Source organism: Daphnia pulicaria, chromosome 10 (assembly GCF_021234035.1).
Source record: "Daphnia pulicaria isolate SC F1-1A chromosome 10, SC_F0-13Bv2, whole genome shotgun sequence".
Taxonomy (NCBI): domain Eukaryota; kingdom Metazoa; phylum Arthropoda; class Branchiopoda; order Diplostraca; family Daphniidae; genus Daphnia; species Daphnia pulicaria.
The window spans coordinates 6,704,424-6,725,226 of NC_060922.1; the positions used below are offsets into that span (position 1 = coordinate 6,704,424).

At 44.3% G+C, this 20,803-nt stretch overlaps 2 protein-coding genes across 4 annotated transcripts; both read left to right on the forward strand.

Annotated features, from left to right (window-relative positions):
- Nucleotides 1-618: 618 nt before the first annotated feature.
- Nucleotides 619-9,380, forward strand: LOC124314623 (protein dispatched homolog 1-like). 2 transcript variants are annotated; one of them, XM_046779848.1, is made up of 12 exons: nucleotides 619-1,049; nucleotides 1,682-1,932; nucleotides 2,270-2,341; nucleotides 2,773-2,896; nucleotides 4,167-4,351; nucleotides 4,432-4,800; nucleotides 4,872-5,422; nucleotides 5,552-6,111; nucleotides 6,187-6,613; nucleotides 6,684-6,810; nucleotides 6,895-7,204; nucleotides 7,832-9,380. In XM_046779848.1, exons 3-12 carry the CDS (start codon nucleotides 2,325-2,327, stop codon nucleotides 9,146-9,148), a joined length of 3,987 nt encoding a protein of 1,328 aa, XP_046635804.1. In that variant the 5' UTR covers nucleotides 619-1,049; nucleotides 1,682-1,932; nucleotides 2,270-2,324; the 3' UTR covers nucleotides 9,149-9,380. The 2 variants fall into 2 exon arrangements, with proteins under 2 accessions (XP_046635804.1, XP_046635805.1); XM_046779849.1 differs by lacking the exons at nucleotides 619-1,049; nucleotides 1,682-1,932; nucleotides 2,270-2,341; nucleotides 2,773-2,896 and having other exon boundaries at nucleotides 4,271-4,355.
- A 942-nt stretch (nucleotides 9,381-10,322) lies between these two features.
- Nucleotides 10,323-14,196, forward strand: LOC124314794 (protein MTL1-like). 2 transcript variants are annotated; one of them, XM_046780163.1, is made up of 5 exons: nucleotides 10,323-11,264; nucleotides 11,529-11,584; nucleotides 12,030-12,136; nucleotides 12,215-12,393; nucleotides 13,411-14,196. In XM_046780163.1, the coding sequence occupies exons 1-4, from the start codon at nucleotides 10,844-10,846 to the stop codon at nucleotides 12,387-12,389; spliced, it is 759 nt and encodes a 252-aa protein (XP_046636119.1). In that variant the 5' UTR covers nucleotides 10,323-10,843; the 3' UTR covers nucleotides 12,390-12,393; nucleotides 13,411-14,196. The 2 variants fall into 2 exon arrangements, with proteins under 2 accessions (XP_046636119.1, XP_046636118.1); XM_046780162.1 differs by having other exon boundaries at nucleotides 12,215-12,390; nucleotides 13,406-14,196.
- Nucleotides 14,197-20,803: the final 6,607 nt, after the last annotated feature.

Consider the following 20,803-nt stretch of genomic DNA (forward strand, 5'->3'; position numbering starts at 1 on the left):
GCATTTGGGTAGCAGACGAAACCTACTTCATAAGTCATATCGCTAAGGTCATGAATGAAATGGCATCGGGATTACTCACGATAGTGGCGTCGATTATCAAATATTCAATTCTTTTATTCTTGTGTTCGTCTAGAATGCACGCGAGGATCCAGGTAATGTAGAAGTTAGATCCCCAGACGTCAGAAACTCAGCCTAGCGAATAGGATTCGCCATATAAAATTTATAGGTACAGTATTATATCGGCTATCCTATTCGTAGATGTAGTATTTCTGTAGTATCTAAGATTGTTTTGGGCTTATCATCAATTATTGACTAGTTTGTTCCACCAAGAACTTTTGCAATCAGCCAGATGTTTCTGGTTGTGGTGTCCCATGGTGAGAATTAATCGTGGGAACGCCAAGTTTTCTACTCTTTTCTAAAAAAAAGAAAAGGTGAAATTTACATCCGGTATTGACTAAAGTAATTATGTCTCCCCTCTCACCAGTAAAAAAGGGATACGTTTTTCGACGAATTTAGCCCGTGTTCTGGGAACACTTTTTTTATTTTTAAATTCCCATTTATGATTCACGTCGATCTATAATTTCGTCGGAAGTCGAGAAGGGTAAGAAATGTCGGTGCAAATCTTTTATATAACTTGTCCATTTCCCCTTTCAGCGCTGGTTTGAATAATGGAGTTTGGTTTTTTTCTCTTCAATGGTGTGTCCTACACCTGATGGATGTGCGCGTGAGTGCGTGAGTCGATCAATCGATCGCCCGTTGTTGTTGGCCAAGCCTGGCGCATCATTGAGGCTGAGATCCGACAGATGGCGTTGATCTTCAAAATAAGCCCAGTTCCCCTTCTCCTTTTTTTCTCCTTCAAGAAAAATGCGAGAGGGGGGAAGGGTAGTAGAGCCTCCATCTCTCCAGTCAGCAACATCCGCTGGACTGAAAGCAGTCGACAAATTCCTTTCTCCCCGTTCGGTTTGCTCCTTGTTCACGTCCTTCTTTTCTCACTCACGTCTACAAGGCCCGTTTGTTTTTTTGGATGCCATTCAACTCTAATCTGAAATGTAAGTTGCATCTCTATATAATTATCATTTAGTGTCGATTAGCCGCAGCTGAATTCCCAGTGTCACAAATCCACGAGATGTCGATTTCAACTTGTTGGCCCATTTGTTCAATGTGTCGTGTGTTGCTCTCTCCTGCCCAACAGAATTTTTTAGTTTTTTTCCTTCGAGTGTTGCCAGTCTACGACGGACGGCCCATGATGTGAATTTTAGTGCATTGGCGCGACATTCTTCCGGGTCGAAAGATTTCGGTTATTTTTCATTTCATTTCTCCCCCCCCCCCCCCCCCCTTGCGTCTAGTGTCGATTTCAAATCTCTTTTTTGGGTGGTTTCCAGTGTTCTCGTGGGATTATCACCTGGAGCCAGAAAACTCTGCGAAGCTGAAAAATTTCATTCCGACCTTGGGGGCGCAATTTAATGAAATGGGTTTCCTCTGAATTGTTTTTTCCCTTTTGATTGTCAAAATTGGATAGTCCTGAGAAAAAGAAAAGGAGAAAGAGACAGTGTATCGAATGGTGGAAAAAGTGGCGGTGATTTCCTTTTCGGGGTTGGATGATTTCATGTCCTGTCGGAAAGGTCGACTGATCCACTTTATATATGAAACTGCCATTTTCCCATTTTATTTTTCTTTCTAGACGATCAACGCGGATTTTCGCTTGGCTGTTGCTCGGCTCGTTTCATCACGGGCCGCCCATGAAAAGAAATTGACGACTCGACTCTTTTTTCTTTCCTCTTTCCGAGTTGCCCGCCGCTGTGACACGACGGCAAACTTTTCATCCATCGATCCGCTCCGATCTCAAAGTTGCGGAAGGGGAGAGAAGAGAAAAACCCTCCGACGGAATTGGTTTCTTTTTTTGATAAGGCAACCGAGCAATGCGGCATCTCGGTATTTATATCCATCTCTTTATATGATATCTGTCGTGTCGTGTCTGCCAGTGCTCTATCTCTCTGGCTGTGGCTGCATTAACTATTCCACTCTGTGTGGCGTATAAACCTGGTCCCGGCGATCCCTGTAAACCCAGTTCCGTCGTCAGGGATTTGGCGGGTGGGGGAATCAGAACTGTACATTCTGACAGTTAAGAGTCGTGTGCAGTGCAGAGTTCGCTCGGTTGAACTTGCCGATGGATTTGAAGCGCTGGCCGATGCGAGTGGAGATGAGAAAGAGACGGACGTTTGAATTTGTAATTACCTTCGACTCTTTTTTTCTTTTGTGTATCCCGCAGTTTGTTGACGATGGACTTTGGACCACCACAAGTCTGAAATCAGCCGCCAGACTCCATGTCCATCATGAACTGGTAAGGAGAAACAAATTAATCATTTTCCTTTGACAATTTATTGCGTGTGATTGTGCGTGGCCGTACCCAGTCGACTCGAAAGTTGTCGAGGAATTGGAGCGTGAGGAGGTTACACCCCCCCTGAAACTCGTGCATCCGCCTTGTTTGATGTCTTGTGCACAGTTTTTTCTTCTTTTTTCCTGGAAACGTGAAAGATTGTCAATGAGATTTGCTTGTCACGGGCCACGTCTGTGATTAGTTTACGAGAGAGAAGACGTCAGTGAAGAACGTGCAATCAGTCGATCCTACTGAGCTGGCCTTCCTTCCTCTTTGGCCTCATGTCTGTGTGTTCATGTGCCCACTCAAGCCGAGGAAGGTCGACGTTGGCGAAAATCTAATTATCTTGTTCCCCCTCTTGCCCGCCCGCCCGCCTGATGTTTTGGCGCTGTCAGTTACGGACGGATCCTGTCGGCCTATCCGGCAGCCGTGGTCTCGGCCGTCGCCACCCTGTCCGTCGCCTGCCTCATCGTCGTCTTCACTCTCCACTCGCTTCCAGATTTCTCCGATCCGCAATTGGTGAGTGATGCCGTGATCAACAATCACGTCCATTCCTTATTATTACGGAATTATTGTTCTCCTTCCGCCTTTTCCTTTTATTGTTTTTCCTTGTCCCAGCGAAAGTGTCGAAATCCCGGCGACTTTGTCTTTCGCCGACCCCGTCCGCCGTTAAGTTTTTGACTACGCCAATGGCGCTCAAGCGCGAACATTCGTTATTATTATTAGGTAGTCGGGACCCATTTTACCCCCTGCGCTGGCCATTTATTAGGAAGAAATTCTCCGTGTAGAATCGATCCATTGGATTTCCCGTTTTTATTTTATTTGTTATTTATTTTTGCACGCCGAAATAACTTTCTCGAGTAATAAAACCAATTACCCACATCCACCGTTGCCAGCAGCCCAGGCAGCCGCCAGGAGCATCCGCAGCAATCCAATTCGGGATCGGCTGTGCTGTGCTGTGCTGTGCTCGAGTCCATTTCAAGCAAAATTGCGTTTCATTTCTGTCAAGTGACTCAAAACGGCCTTGGGTTACCCCAACGGCGATTGCCATTAGTCGTCGCGTCAGTGGTGCTGGGGTGTGGGGCTGCATTTCAATCCGGCTGATGGTGGGCTGGGCTGGCCCGTTTCTGTGCGGTTCTATTACGTCCCGACCCGGCAGCAGTTAAAAACTTGCAAGTGTTTCTTCTCTTTTTTCTCATTTCATTTTCCCTCCGTCGCTTGCCATGCCAACCAATATGGGTGTCCGTCCGTTCCCATATTCCCCCTCCCTCCCCTTTTTTTTATTACCGACTTCTTTTCCTTTTTCCCGCGTGATGGGTGAGGAAAAAGAAAAAAAGTCCCGGACTGATTAAAGACTCCCGGGTCCTTTTTTTCTTTTCCTTTTTACTCTTCATGAAGCAGATGGGAATTATCTTTCGAGAATTCCGGATACACACACACACACACTCCTTACAATTCTTCTTACTCGGCCTGCTGCGTCAATGGCATTCCGGCATCTCTCGAGGCCAGACGAGATTTGAAATTTCTAGTCCATTTCATCGCAATCGCCTTCAATGCCTAATTTACCGTGTACGGCTTATTTCCACTCTCCGCCCGCTTTGGAAAAATTTCTTGTGTGTGTCAGCTGGATCCTTTCGGGCGACAAAAGTCAAATACGCAACTCGCCAGTTTCTCCTTTTCCATCCCCCCTTTTACTTCCCGACATGCAAATGGCGTGAATTTTATTTGAATTGTCTGCACTTGTCTTTTTTTCTTTTTCATTTCGGCTGACGTGACGGGCAACGCGAAGGGGTTCGAGTGCCGCGGAACTGCGTTATCACGTCGGGCCGTCGCCTGGGAAAATCTTTTGCGGGCCAGCCAGCCAGCCGGACCTCTCAGCACCAATCCGCTCGAGTCGACTGTGGCGGCCGGCACTTCCGCCGTGTCGTCGCTCAAGAGCAACGACACGCCCCGCAAGAAGAAGAAGAAGCAAAAGTGAGTCCCCATTTGCATTTAAACATCTATAGTGCACATCTACAAGACTTTTGATTGTCATTTTGAATGATTCACATTAGAACGAAATGGCAGCAGTCTGAGCGGATCAACGGCAGCGACTCGACAAGTTCCGTGTCGTCGGCAATGTCGTCGACGTGGGGGTCGGTGCGGACGCGGAGCAACAGCCTGGACCAAGACGGCCATCGTGAGAGCAGCAGCAACCAAGCCAAAGCCAATCAAGTCTGGCCGTCGCCGCAGACGAATAAATGGCAGACGAAAGCTGCTACTGCAAGTGGTGCTGCTGGCCAACAAGTCCAGCAACATCCATTTGAAGTTCTGCGCGGTCTGGAGAGCGGCGGTGGCTCCAAGGACGGGCAGCCGGCCAATCACAGCCATTTCCAGTGGGGCGAATCCGTCACTCGTTCACCAGCTCATCCCATCCGACACAAGTAAAAACAACAGTCCATCACGTTTGCTGGACGTCAAGTGTACCTACATTTCCTTTTTCCTCTCTATGTAGACCCATGTGGAGCCAGTTGCAACAGCTGGGCACTGCCGGACTGTTGCGATCAGACGAGGACGATCGAGACGACGACGACGAAGAAGAAGAAAACGAAAAGGAGACGGACCAGCAGATGACGAAAGTCGGTCATCCGTCTCACAATCGGTTCTATTTCTGCGACCAACCGCACGGTGAATACGCTCACGTCATTTTCGCCGCGGCCGGCCAGTCGCCAGGAGCGGCAACGAATCGATCCCTGTGGAATGTCGAGTCGATTCAATCCATGTGCCGGCTGGACGAGCTGATGAGATCTAGTCCACTCTTCCCGGCCATCTGCCAGCAACCGGCTCATCAGCACCAACCAGCCACCGGCCAGCCACAGCTACAGCAGCAGCAGTGCTGCCCTTCCTGGACGCTGGGCCACTATGTAGCCTTGATGAGGAATCGCTCCACGTGTGCCGATCTCGACGCCAACGACGTCACGGCGGCTTTCAACATTCTCCAGGCTTGCTCCCGGCATTACCACGGGCTCCAGCTCTCGCCCAACTGCGACGCCATTGTCCAAGAAGGTATTAGACAGTAGTAGTACACGTGTCGTTTATATTAGATGTACATTGTGACCACCGGCGACGGCCCACCATTGTGTGTGTGATTTTGTTGTTGATCCAAGCTGGGCTTCTTCTTTTCTTTGTCGATAGGTTATTCCAGTCAGCCGGACACTGCGGCGGCGGGGGATTGCGGCCGAGACGTGCCTGAAATGTGCACTCGCCACAATGCCGTCTATCACATTTTTCACTATTTGACGGACGCGGAATTTTTAGTGGGCGGCCAGCCGCATTTGCGCTACGCCGCCGTCTTCCTGCCGACGGCCCGCAGCACGGCCCTTTTGCCCTTTTTCCATTGGCTCAGCAACTCGGCTGCTGGCCGCGACGGAGTTGGAGTCTGGCCGCTGGCCGACAACTGGACGCAAGTCGTGGCCATGGACTTTGGCTTGAAGGAGGCCCTTTTCAACGAGTACGTCATCCGCGACGTCCTCTACCTCAGCGTCGGCGCCGTCCTGGTCTGCACCTGCATGTGGTGGTACACGGCCTCGCTGTTTCTCACCTTGATGGCCATCGTCTCGGTCGTCCTCTCGCTGGCCGTCGCCTATTTCGTCTACACGTTCGTCTTTGAATTGGATTTCTTCCCCTTTATGAACCTCCTGGCCGCCGTCATTGTCGTCGGCATAGGAGCAGACGACGTCTTTGTCTACGTCCAGGTACTTGTAACCATTTTGAATTTTGATGAATTGGCCAATTGACTTGACAGTTTGTCTTTTTTTTTAAATTGAAAGGTCTGGCGCTGCGTCAAGCTGGACAAGGATGGAACCACCCTGGCCAAATTGGTGATGGACACTCTAAGTCACGCCGGACTGTCGATGCTGGTGACGTCGCTGACGACGGCGGCGGCTTTCTTCTCTTCTTTCATCTGCCCAGTGACGGCCATCCGTTGTTTCAGCCTTTTTGCCGGACTGACGATCACGATCCATTTTCTCTTTATGCTCTCCTGGCTGCCGGCCTCGGTCCTCTTGGCCGAGAAATACTTTTCCGCGCCCGTTTGTCGCCACCCCGGCACAGCCAACGCCGCCACCGCCGCTGCCGTCGCCAGTAGACGGCCCGTTTTTGTCCTCCATCCGTTTCGCAGCTGCTGGCGCACCACTAGCGATCTGGGCCGCATCACGTTCGACAAGATTCTGCCCTGCATCGTCGTCAAGTTGCGATGTGCGTAATATAAATTTAACTGATTTAATCCAACTGTAATTTTCATCATTTTGAGTTATTCATTTTGCAGATTTCTGGATTGTCGTTTTGGGCGGATTGGCCGTCGCTGCTGGTGTCGTCGTCTTCCATTACCCGAAATTGGAATTACCAGACACGAAGGAATTTCAATTATTCTCATCCAACCATCCGTTTGAACGGTGAGGCAGAGCCAAACAAAACTTTTGTACCCGTTGGCAAATTTATTCAATTTCTTTATTTATCCTAATCCTATTTCTAAACAGATACGATTTGGAATTCAAAAACGAATTTTGGTTCGAGCGCTCGCAACGGGCCGAATTGCTGGCCAAACTGCCGCTGCGCTTCGTGTGGGGCGTAGTCGACGAGGACAATGGCAACTCACTGGACCCGTCGTCCAAGGGCTCGCTGGTTCTCGATCCTGCCTTCAACATGGCCGCTCCCGAGTCGCAGGAGTGGCTCTCGCACTTTTGCAAGGACATCCGCGACCAGCCCTTTTTCCAGCCGACGCTCGGCCCGCTCCTGCCCAACTGCTTCATCGAAACTTTCCAATCTTGGATGGACAGGCGTTGCGAGGTGATTGCTGCTCTGCTGCTCTTTCATTAGCTGATAACAAACCAAAAAATGGGACTCTGGGATAAGCCCCGCCCTCCCTTGGCCCTTGACAGCAAGATAAAAAACAATTGGAAGGGACTGGTGGGGGGAAATCCAAAATGTCAAAAAAGGAAAAAGTTTTTTCCCGTTTTCATTTCGGCCCAGCCCAGCCCAGCCCCTGAACAAAAGGATCCCGTACAAGCCCGTCGGGAAACTTGAGGCCAATCGATAATCATCTTCTCGTCTCTGCTACTGCTGCCAGGAACAGAACAGGGAGAGGAGGGGGTACAGTGTACTTTCGACCCGCGTCAACTTTGAACCACGTAGGCCGGGAGAGTTGCAAAGTCCACAAGAATGAACCCCTCCACCCTCAATTCGTGGGCAAGGGGGTTTCTCTTTTATTCTCACAAGTTGCCATGGAAATCCGCGCTGGCAATCGGGCAAAAGGCCGAAAAAGTTCCCCGAACGAACCGGCAATGAAACATTTCTACCATGCCCAGGGAGAGAGGATAACTCTATAGCCACACCCAAGTTTTAGCCGCTAGTCTCCTTGTAATCAAACTGATTAATACTCACGTCTTCCAACTTTTGACTTTTCTCTTCCGTCAGGATTCGGTGGATGGCAAGAACAGGACGCCGTGCTGCGAAGTCTCGACATTCCCCTACAGCGAGCACGTCTTTAACCAGTGCATCGTCCTGGCCGTCAAGGATCTCTACGAAACGCCGGCCCAGTTTTTCCTGCCCGGAGTGGCCGGGCCGAGATTCTCCAAATCGACGCAGCGACTGGACGCCGTCGTCGTCGAATACGACAGCAACGTCACTTTCTCGCTCTCCTACACGGAAATGGACGCCTTCCGTCGCCAAGTTGACGACTGGATGGAAGCCCAGCTGGCCTCGGCTCCGCCTGGTATGAAGGGCGGCTGGTTCACCAGCGATTTGGCCTTTTACGACGTCCAGCGCAGCTTATCGGCCGGCACCGTTCACGCCATCGCGCTGGCCATGGCCATCGCCCTGGTCGTTTTGATTGGCGCCACCGGCAACCTGTGGCTGAGTTGCCTGTCGGTCGTTTGTTTGACGAGCGTCGTCCTGGTCTCAGTCGCCGTCCTCGTCCTCCTCGGCTGGAAATTGAACATTCTCGAATCGGTTTCCGTCAGCCTGGCCGTCGGCCTCTCGGTCGATTTCACGCTCCACTACGCCGTCGGCTACCGGCTCAGCGGCCAGGAGACGGACAGGGAGTCGGCCGTCGTCTTCTCACTGACGCGGATGAGCAGTCCCATCGCCATGGCGGCCGTGACGACGCTGTCGGCCGGAGCGGCCGTGCTGCCATCTAGCGTCATCGCCTACCAGCAGATTGGCACTTTTGTCGTCGTCGTCATGGTGACGTCGTGGATCTACTCGACGCTCTTCCTCCCGTCGCTCCTCAGAGTCTGTGGACCGCAGAACGGATGCTCCCAAATTCCCTCGTCCTCCTGTCTAGGCTCTGGCTGCTGTTGCTGCTGCTGCCCAGCCGGTCCGACCCAGCACGTCGATAAAACCGTTTACAGTTACGGACTGTCCGAGTCGACCCTGTCCACGTCCAGCACCTCCTGTCCCAATCCCAATTCCAACATTTCCACTGTCCATTGCGAGACTCACGAACTGGAACCTCTCACGTCCAGCCATCGAGTCAAAGCCGTTCGCTCGGTTGGCAACAACCGACCACGATCCGGAAGCCTAGTGGCCGCCAACGACCATCACTCCAGCGGGTCTACCACTGCTGCTGCTCCGGCATCCGCCGCCGTCACGTTGATTCAAAACGGGCGGAAAATGAGGAAGATTAGCCTGCCCAGCACGACGGCCCTGCTGGTGGCCGAAGCACATGACCACCACCGCGAGCCCCAAGTCGTTTGCATAGAAACTCTCAACTCGGACATGTGGGCGGCGTGAACTAACGTCGTGAATATTTAATTTCAATATTTATTTCAATGAAACTCCGTGTTGTTGTTTTTTTCAAAAAAATTATCCTGGGTTTTGTTTGTATTTTTCAATCCAGCGCTTTGATATTATTGTTGACGTGTGAAATTGAAAAGAATCGATGGAAGGGCTGACACTGTTATAAATAGTGCTGCATTCACTCGTGCTGGTGGTGTTGATCTCAAATACACACAAACTCATTTGACTTGTTATTACCCAGTGATTCAGTCGGGTCGGCTCTCTGCTTTCTTAATATGCCCCCCCCCCCCCTCCACTATTTTTAGGAGCCGGCCATTAACGGGGGGGGGGGGGGATGATGGTCATTTGATTCCGGAATTTAGGTCGACACGTGCAAAGACTTTGGTACTACAACCAACCACATTTTCCCCATCCAAAAGGCGTCCGGAATTTTTATTTTGTCTTTCATATTTTTTCAGCTGGAAGAGACCTTCGTCCCCCCTCCCCTTTTATTACAGCCCCACATATACGTAGTGTACGTATGCGTGTGTGTGTATATCCTTTGATATTTATCTTTAATGTTTATTGCTCCCGGGGGGAAGGTGCTCTGTGTATTGTGGGGGAGGTGGTGGTGAAGGATCAAGGGCAATCATCTCACCCACATGTTGTGTAATCGGTTGTAAAGTGAATCACAATCATGTGCTGCTGCGGTTGGTATAGGAGAGAGACGAGAGAAAGAACAAACGGCCAGTTTTCACGAGTGAACGGCGTGATCGACCACAAGTCCGCGCTCCCGGACTTTTTTAATGAGCCGGCAAGTGATGGACGCGTGTGGTCCACAATGCAACAGTTACATTTCCCCTTATTTCAAACGACGGGAGAGAAGAGAAGACAAAAAACCTTTTGAAAAATATTATTAGTAAAAACAAACGAAAGAAGAAGAAGATAAAAATAAATGAATTTAATTTATTTAAGAAAATGGAAAAGCGGATAGACGAGCGCGTGCGCGCTGAGCTGACTGGCCGCCAGAGATACAAAACAAGAGAGGCAACAGTGGGAATATCTTTGTGACATTTTTAGGAGCCAATGGGATCGATTGAAACGACACCACGCCTCTGCTCTAGTGCTCTAGTCCCCCCATCTCTGCCCATATGTGACGACGATCATCGCCTCGAGTGACAACTGCTCGCATTTGACAAGTCGACGACTGGCGCTGGCAGCAGCGCACGAGGATCCAAGTCAGGCCAGGCTAGTCTCTCTGCCGACGACAACGTGCCAACAAGTCCCTTTCTTTCTTCCTTGTCTCCCAGTCCAGCAACTCCCCTCAGAAAAAAGTTCTTGACAACCTCGTTCCTTTTAAGACTTGATTTCAATTTTGACAGATATAAATCGAGACGGTTTGATCGTTTATTATATTCTGACGGAAGAAGAAAAAGCGAAAGTTGTTTTTCATTGTCCAAAAAAGACAAGACAATAATTAAATAAGAAAAAAGAAAAAAAGGATCTTTAACCGTTTTAAATCTGGCGGCCTCCGTGATCACTAGTTCCGTCGTGTGTTACCGGGCTGCTCTCCACCGGCGCCGGTCGTCGACTGCCTCCATCGCCGCCGCCGCAGCGTCGGCTGCCACCGGTGGCTGCATCAGCAACCAGACCGGGCCAGGACCCAGGGACTGGTGCATCCTTTCGTTCAACTACCGTCGTCCCATTATTATGTGTTCGTCATCTGACGTCGTCCCGCCACCACCCACCACAACCAACACCAACCGACGCCTCAACCGACGCAGTCCCAGCCCCACCAGCAGCAGCAACTCCTCGTCTACAGAGTCCAGGACAATTGGCAGCAGTGGGTTGGCCGTCAAGTCGCCCAGCAACAGTCTCAAGTCGATTGGAGGAGGACTGGACCATAACATTTCATTGTCCAGCAAGAACTCGTTGGAGAGCATCTCTGGCCATCGTCGTCGTGTGGCTGCCACCGCCAACCCCTCGCCCGTTCAGAGTCTCGAATCGCTCCAGCAATGCGATGACAACGACAATTTCGTCTCAAATAGCCCACGACACAGCAACAGCAGTTCCAGCTCCAGTTCCAGCTCCAATTCCACCAGCACTCACTTTAAATGTCGCAAAGCCTTAGGTATTTTATTTTATTATTTAAAAATTTTAATAATATAAGAATTGATGTCGAAATTATATAATACGCCATGGCCTTCGAATGTCTCATTTCTTTGTCTCTACCTGTCTGGTCTTTTTTCTTTTACTTTACCCTCCCCTTTGATTTATTTTCTCCCGGGGGCTTCCTTTTATTTCTACCTGAACTTGCCGTGATGTCATATCGGCGTAATCTTTTCCTTTTTTTAAAACCCACTTATAATTTTTCTATTTTTTAAAATTAATTCAGGAACGCGACAAGGAGAAGTGCAAGCGATTCGGACCAAATATCCATCAAAGATTCCAGTAAGTGATAATCAAACTTTAATTTCTTATTTTGCTTTTACATTGATGTGAGAGAATAAGAAAAAGCTTCCGGGAAATGATGGATAATATTATTTAGTTGAAAATCCAACGATCGCTTCTGTCTTGTACGTCTGGGCCGTTTCCCGACTGAGTTGGGGCTGACCTCATTCATGAGATTGACACTGTTGTTTTATGTGATCAGAGGGGCGATGTTATATTTTGAAGGGGGGATTATTCTATTATTCATTTCTTCCACGGAAATTTTGGTGTCTCTTCTGAAAAATTCGATCCATTCAACAACATGGATCATCATAGTCATCGTGTGTTATTGATCTCAGAATGATTATTATTTTCCTATTTTCCGTTTGGCTGGCCCACCTAAGTCTCATCTTTGATTCTCCCAGTTCAACCTAAATGTCTTAACAACTTTAATTTGTTTCGACAGGTGATTGTCGAGCGTTTCGATCAGGAGCTGTCGCTGCCTCACCTGCAAAAGAGCAAATTCCTCGTGCCGCAGGAGCTGAGCATGTCGCAACTCATCACAGTTGTTCGGTAATTCTATTTGTTTGCAACAACTAAATCAAAAACTGATTTTATCCTATGTTGTCCTGTTGTTGGTCATCCGCTTAGCAACCGACTGCGACTCTCTTCGACGCAGGCCATTTTCCTGATCGTCAACAACCGGAGCATGGCGTCACTCTCCAAGACGGTGCACGAAGTCTACCGCGAATATCACGATCCCGATGGATTCCTCTACCTCTCGTATGCGTCACAAGAGGCTTTCGGCTCCGACTCGGTGACGTGACCAGGTGACTCATCATTTTCATTCTCTCAGATTAATGAAAAAAACGACATTAATGACAACTTTGGCTTGGGGAAATGACTCCCACGAGCCATCCAGCCCGGCACCCGTTTTGTATGTCCATTCTCGAGAAAAACGATTAGCTGTTATTACTATTTGAGCCTGTAGCTACGTAGGACAAGGTCGATTAGGGACTCTGGCTATATCTATATTTATCATTCTTTCTCCTTTCAACAGAAATCGACCAAGAGTTTTGGGACAGTTACTGGTGGTTGCCCAGCAGTATAGCCAAGACGAACAAGGGCGGGATGTTGGTTGGTTGGTTGGTTGGTTGGAGGGGAACCTTATCGCTCTTCGCCTATTTCGAGAATGGTCTGTCGATTGGCTTGGGAAAACGGTTGAAAGGTCATCGACTGTATGTGCTCTCTGCTGACCAAAATTTTGGGTATACGCATCACTAAATGTGTCTGTGTGTCTGCCTTGCTGTTGTTTGCTCAATCTATAATGGGCTCAGCACAGCGAAATGGACGGCAAAATGTCTTGACAACTGCAAACAGACACGTGTCGCATCTTTTTTTTTCGGGGTTTCTCAGTATATAGACGACGTCATCCATCTTCCACTTATTTCTTTTCGCCCGACCAACAAGATAATGGCAATTACATTTCGCAGTCGACTCTGAATAACTCTCAGCGCGCACATTTTGCCCAGAAAATGCTGTTGACTTTTGATAACATCACTAAGCTAGTCGAAGAAAAGGGGGGCTGGTAGAGAAGACCTGCTGCACCCAAGAGAGAGGGGGGGGGGGTCTAGTTTATCAGCGAACAAATCTGTTTGTTCTCCAAATTCAAAAGGCATACCTCTTGTTCCAATTTTTTAAATTCCTTTCCCAACTTTAATCTTCTCTTTTATGAATTAAAATTTATGAAAGGAACTTAAGTAAACTTTGACAACTGACGTGTTATCTTTGGCTATAATCTTTCAGCTTTTTCATGATTTCTTATTTTTCTCTTTTATTATTCACAGGTGAATAAATATGGATAGTCGGCGCGCAGTGGCGTTTTAAATTTTTAATCCTCGACGGAATCAAGTCTCATCGTCCTCCGCATTCGTCACCGATGGATGCTCATTGTAGTAGCACTTTGTTTGCAAACTGGAATGGAGTGATTATAAAAGGCCCTAAATTGAGACTTTCGTCGCGTATAGTTTTCACCACTTTTGTCTTTCTTCTAGAATCAAATTAATTAGTCTCCCCCATCATGTGTAACGTGTCTACTCGTATAATTCCGTGTTCTATGTGTCTCAAAAGATTCTCTAGCATCTCTGTGATTCATGCGGCGCTCTGTGCCGGGTCTGTTTTCCGCCGATTACTCCGAGCTCTGAGAAAATTCAACGGAAATCCCGCTCAAGTGTTGCTGGTATAATTATAATTTGATTCTTTTTACCCCCCTATCAAAATCATCCAGTTGAAAGTCAAATTGAGGTGAGAGAGAATATCATCATCATCATCCGATTCATCGCGACTATGTATGGCAAATCCAAAACTCTCTACCTTATATTTTTTTAGTTTTTTCTTTCCCCCTTAGCGCCGGACTTTCTATGATGACAAAGTATTTTACTATATTACGTGTGTTTCATTTTTCCATGGATTCTCATTTTGTAATAACTGGGTCACCAATTTTTATTTTATTCCTTATTCACTGGTCGGGATTCGTTCAAGACAGACAGTCCTTATATCGTAAGGTTTTTTTTTTTTTTCAAATAAAATGTTTTTTATTACTGAATAAATGAATCGGAGATTTTGACTTGTTACATGTGTCCTTCAAACTTCATTCTTCCATTTTTCCGAATCTTATCAGGAAGAATTCCGGGAACGCGCTGATAGCGCTGAAGGTGTCAGCCAATCAATAAAATATCAGATGTCAATACAAAACCATTTGCGCCTATTTTTAGGAAATTATTGCGATAAAATCCATGAGACAGTGACGAAGAAACGGAAGACAGTGCTCACTCCCTAGAGGAAGAAAAACAAAAATTCAGTGAATCCTACGTATGTCAAAATTATATTTCCTACTTTCTAATAAATCAGAGACATTCGTTTTCAAATTCCGATTTACGTATTTTCTAGAGCAAACTTTTCAAATTCCCGCGTAGAGCGCATTGGCAAGAAATACTACAAGTACAATTGGCAATGTTGAATGTTGTCAGTCTCTCTGATGTCGTCTGAACTTGGTGACAAATTATTTTGAGTTTTGAGTTGTGAGCTTCTGACCACGTGAAATACTGGAATCGTTTTCCTGATAGCTTTTCAGCCACTATTATTTAATTTGTCTTATCCTTTTGCTGCCAAAACTATTGTTGCTAATTAGACATAACCAGTTAAACACAAAATTTGTCCATTTTACCAAACTTCCTTCGGGGTCGCCATAATTCGTCATCGTCATCGTCATCGTCTTTTAGGGACTAAACTGCGGAATGTGTTGTGGAAATCATGAATCGGCCACCAGAGGGAGCCGCTTGACTTCTACTTGGCATTTCGAATAACCACTACAGTTTTTTGTGGTTCGAACATGGTAGTACAAATATCTTTGAATGTCTAGCTCTAGCGTAATGCTAATGCAATTGGTGTAATGCATAAAATACTTAAAACTATATATTGACATTATGACTTATGAATGCGATGATGTGATCCGTTCAAGATAAAATACGTGGTGCTTAGTTATTATATTTTCATGTCACCTCTGGAAAATTATCTGTCTTTAATTTGATAGGAGAATACCTTGAATTTATATACGACTATATATTTATATATAACATTATATTGTTACATTATATATTAAAATATATATAATTATATGCAATATTATATAACCGCATATAATAATATTTAATATCACATGTTTTCATGGACGTGACCGTTCTACGTGCATATACGACTTTATATATTTATATATAACATTATATATTAAAATATATATAATTATATGCAATAATATATAACCGCATATAATCATATTTAATATCACATGCTTTGATGGACTTGACCGTTCTATGTGCTTCCGTATCTTGTGTACCCTCTTATATAAACGTATACACATGTATAAGACCCTATTTTATTTGCGAAATCCTAATTATAATTAGATTCTCAGAGGTTCTGATTGAAGCGTGGTTTTATAACTTGTTATAGGATGTCTAGTTATCTACGACAATCCGCCGACTATTTTTTCGGAATTAACGTCTATTTTTATTTTTAACGTTAGTTTGATGTTTTCTATGCGTGAATGTTTCAGAATACAGGAACATTTTCTTAATTTTTTTGCATATAAAAATTCGTTTTAATTCATTATTGCCTATTTTTAAAATAAAACAAGCATAAAAATCTAGATAAACTTGCACAATTTTAGCCTAGGGTAAAGTACCTAATTCGGGACAGGCCCGAAAATTTCTTATTTGGGACGAAATAACATTTTTCAGTTTAAAACAAAAACTAACCCGAGTTTCGATAAGAAAAGTTGCTGAAATTAAAGAAAATGAACGGATCTACGTTTATATACAACTATGTCAATGTAGCTGTACAAATTTTAAAGATATGACAAAAAATATATTGGGAAAAAGGACTTAGAAAAAAGCTAGATTTGGGACGTTTGCAATCTTGCAATATTAAGATATTTAGGGGTTATTTTGAGCTGAATTTAGTCTTAAAATAAAGAGCTCGGCAGAATCTTTAGATTCAATGCATAGAAATGCAAGAAAAATAAAGAAATTTCCATCAAATCGAACTTGAAGCTTGCTGGCGATAAATCCCATAACACAAAATCGGGACACCCAAGTACACAAAATCGGGACAGTATAATGTACGCAAGATGGCACTAGTTGAACTGTCAAAATCAGGGTTTTACTATCTAACTTCTAAGTTCCGTCCTGGACGACACTTATTGTGAGGTCGAATGTTGATGATGAAAGTTTTTTTCATTACGTCTTTTATGATTTTGTATAAGAGTCTTGCCCCTAATTGTTAATTCTATATAATTTTGTTGAGACACTTTCCAAAAAATTCTTGTGGCACAGTGGGTTGAGTGACTCTACTAAGAATCGCATTTATAAACTTTCAGTCGTGGGTTCAAATCCAAGGCATTTTTGATATTATTTCGGAAATCGCCTCAGGGCTGTCCCGAATTTATAGCACAGTAAGGATACCCGTAAAATTAATTCTGCGAGTTCTATCCTACAATTTGCATCATACATTGAAGAGATCGCCCAATTCTTGTATGTTCCCATGGCTCAGTGGATAAAGCGGCTGCCTGGGAATCGGATTATCTTTCTTGGTCGTTGGTTCGAATCTCGGGTAAGGCGTTTTTTGAGATATTTCGAATATCGCCTCAGGGCTGTCCCGAATTTATAGCACAGTAAGGATACCCGTAAAATTAATTCTGCGTGTTCTATCCTACAATTTGCATCATACATTGAAGAGATCGCCCAATTCTTGTATGTTCCCATGGCTCAGTGGATAAAGTGGCTGCCTGGGAATCGGATTATCTTTCTTGGTCGTTGGTTCGAATCTCGGGTAAGGCATTTTTTGAGATATTTCGAATATCGCCTCAGGGCTGTCCCGAATTTATAGCACAGTAAGGATACCCGTAAAATTAATTCTGCGTGTTCTATCCTACAATTTGCATCATACATTGAAGAGATCGCCCAATTCTTGTATGTTCCCATGGCTCAGTGGATAAGGGGCTGCCTGGGAATCGGATTATCTTTCGGATTATCTTCCTCGGATGTAGGTTCGAATCTCGGGAAAGGCATTTTTTTATTATTTCCAAAATCACCTCAGGGCTCTCCCGAATTTATATATTACTCTTAATGAGTCATTTTTGGATGATGAATGTTTTCAATGTTTGCTAATGCAAATCAAATAATTAATTTAATAATGAAATCAACGCGCTAATTGACAAAATGATGTATTTTCAATGGTCATTGATGTCGTCCCTCACGTAAACGAACACAACGGTTTGTTGAAGTGGATCATCATTGACAATATTGTTTTTAACGAGTGAAACATTGCTGTCATCGAAGCAGCTCCACTTGTTTTGTCCATTTCGGTCCGTTATATAAGAAACGTAGTGGCCTGAAAAATTTAATTTGCTTACAATATTTCCTCGTGATAGTTTACATTTCCTAAAATTACCTCCACTTGCAGAGTTTCCTATGTGCCTTATCATGGATTTCAGGGAATAATGTGGCATATTTTCAAGCTCAGGATTGCAGTTCCATGGATTGATGTCCAGATTCGCAGGGGGATTTTTAACTGTGTTCAAATTGCTATGTAGGACCTGAAAAATTATTGTTCTAAAAGGATATTCAAGATTAAGAACATTGGATTAGCATTCTTATTATTTTTCCTTACTCTGGAACAGTGTAAAATTGTTTTTTACGCGACTCCTTAAAGATCCACAGGCACATGATTTCGGTTCTTCAGTCTGAAAGCTCTCATTGAGAAGGTCCATAAAATCGACTGCCACACCAACAGGATTTGAAGTGATAAGAGGGAAAACGAAGAGATCATCTTGTATTTCGTCGACGTAAATTGATGGGCACCTATGGTCGTATTGAAGAAAAATTATCTATTTGTTTTAATGATAAAAATGTTTGTAAAATTACTGAACACATTGAATTATCTTGATAATTCTCCCTTCCAAATGTTGCTGTACAGGATTTACTGTCTGTGGATCTCTCATCAATAGCGTGTCACGATTCCTAATTCGGGACAGCAAAAAGTAAAGCAGCTCTCCAGCATCCCCTTGAACTCCAAAGTGAAACAGAGAATGTGAATTTTCAAGAGTTGGTAATTCGTCGAGGAGTTCGGTATAGAATGGATTCCTGTGTAAAAGAAAGATTTGTACCATTAAAAAGAAAGACAGGTATGAATTGCAAGGATAGACATCTTACTGGAATAGTGCAGGGATGTTCCAGGGGGACCAATTGTACTGTGGTATTTGTGGTATTGGTTTCGAATAGTGATCAAATGTGAGTGGAAATAAGTGTGGATGTGCTATGGATATACATATGACTTTGGGATACCTATTAACAATTCCTACATAAGTTTTTAAGTCATATACTTACACCAAAAAATCCCGAGACGAAGCACAACGGTTAGAAGTCATCGCATCGAAAATAGAACACAAATATTCAACGATGGGATCTTCTGACAAAGCAGAATCCTTGCTTTCTTTCGCTATTTTCAATCCCAACATGAAGAAGGGGATGTTGAACAGTACTTGAAGAGCAGCATTTACGTAACAGGTATTCTTTGTGTTTTTGAGACTTCAACAAATGACAAAACAATGTGATTTGATGCCATAATGATATAAAAAGACTGACTTACCCATATGGTTGAATGTAATCATATGTGGTTAGAACTCTCTCTTGGCGACACTCCTCTAGGAAATCCGATAAAATGTCTATGTGAATGACCTGTGAATTTTCGTTGCTATTCCTGAAAATATAATAAAGTTAATCAATCGTTTACAAAAAGAAAAGTTATATAAATATTACGAAGTAGACTGTTCATTGCAATTGACACATTTGTATCCAATTTCCGATTCAGGTAGTTTTCCGGTGATACATGTTACATGAAACCTAAAAATACTTATTAATACTTCGATAAGTGAAAGGGAAACGATAAACCAAATTACCAATGTGAGCAGATTGTGCAACAGATTGATGTGGTCTTTATTGCCAATTTTCGTGGTCTGCCCCTTTTTTTGGGACCTGGTTCCGATAAATCTTTATTGCAGATAAAGCAAACCCAATCTATGCCAGGCAGAGGAGAAATCTGTTGTACGTTGTCATCTAGTAATGCAACATGACGAGTCAATATTTCATTATAGCAAATAAATCTGTTTTGTTCACAAACCTGTAACTTGTGAATTTTCCTGTGGGGGATCTTGAGAAGAAACTTGTGTAGGAATGGGTATTATTTCTCCATGTCCATCACTTGGGACCTCTGAGGGCTCTTCCAAATCACAAATCTCGTCTCTTGATTCAGAAACATCATTTTTTTCTGAAGGATTGATCTTGGTCTTTTTCTCCTTTGCGTCAAGCTTTCGCTTTCGGAATAGATCCAACTATTCAACATTTCATAAGATAAAGTATAATATTTAACTGGTAAATTGGATTAATGTAATTAAATACTTACACAATCTTTTGAAGTAAGGGAATTCATTTGAAATCCTTTGCGAAGTAACGGAGTTATAGGATTAGGTAAGGCTGGAATGGTTTGGGCCACTTTGGATGATCTGTCTTGTTTTTCAACATGCGATCCTTTCCAGTATTTAAAGAGGGACGTATGAATCACCTCTCCCTTCCATATTCCTCCACACCTTTCTGCACTCCTAAACTCTTGCAACAAGGACAATGGAATAGTCGATTCAACATGGGCTCTGGCAATGGCAGGCATGATATCCTGGAAAGCCCTAAACGCAATATTAGAGGAATCCAGGTTCTCTTTGGAAATAATGTTGGAATCGCCTGAACTGGTTTTTTCTGGAGTAATCTGAGACCCAATTTTCATGTCAAAATTACATGTCACCATAACTATAGTTTTAAAATTACCTCAGCCTCAACTTCTCCATTTGTGTTGCTTTCTTCGTCTGGAACGACATTAGCGTCATGTTCTTCAAGAAGCGATATTCTGGTGGAAATGCACTTTGAAAAACTTAAAAAACATTAAATTATTATTAGCTTCATCAATGATTTACAAAACATGAATACGTACTCGACCACATCAGCATCGAATGGGTATATTCCGCAAGCTTTAAAGGCATTGATAACTATTTGTGGTGAAATTCCATCCCAGGCTCGCTTAAAAACCTAACGAAAACGATATGTTTATTATTGAAAAATTATGTAGAATGTAATATTTTACCTTTGCAATGTTATACATATCAACAGGCTTATTTGTTTCAGTGTACCATTGCCTGGACTCGTGGAACCATTTTTTTTTAAAGGACCAAATATTCCCACGTCAGCTGGTTGGATTATGTGAGTGGAATTGGCTAGAAGGGAATAGAGGATTATTTCCTTTTCCCTACAGAATTCTATCAATGAAGCATTATTTAATCGTTATTTAATTGTTTAAAAAAAACTTTCAATCTTTCATTGATACCAGAGACTTCCAATGAAATGTGGCTGCTTGCTCCATCAACTAACAGCAAAACTGGGAAAGCAATTCCAGGAAGGTCCTTTACGAATGGATAAAATTGCTCTCTCAGGTAAACAAGAAAGATCTCTTGAGTCATCCAACCCTTTTTCGTGTTTCCATATGCCCATCCTAGTAAAAAGTATGTCAAGGGTTACATAATTGGAATCTAATGAGCTTAATGTTAATCGTTATTTTACCAGAAGGAATTGAGTTCTTCAC

Coding starts and splice junctions, on each gene's coding strand:
- LOC124314623 (XM_046779848.1), top strand. Junction 2,897..4,166: donor ATTTCTCCGATCCGCAATTG/GTGAGTGATGCC, acceptor GGCAACGCGAAG/GGGTTCGAGTGCCGCGGAAC. Junction 5,423..5,551: donor CGACGCCATTGTCCAAGAAG/GTATTAGACAGT, acceptor CTTTGTCGATAG/GTTATTCCAGTCAGCCGGAC.
- LOC124314794 (XM_046780163.1), top strand. CDS start 10,844: ATGTGTTCGTCATCTGACGTCGTCCCGCCACCACCCACCACAACCAAC. Junction 11,585..12,029: donor AATATCCATCAAAGATTCCA/GTAAGTGATAAT, acceptor TTGTTTCGACAG/GTGATTGTCGAGCGTTTCGA. Junction 12,137..12,214: donor CAACTCATCACAGTTGTTCG/GTAATTCTATTT, acceptor TCATCCGCTTAG/CAACCGACTGCGACTCTCTT.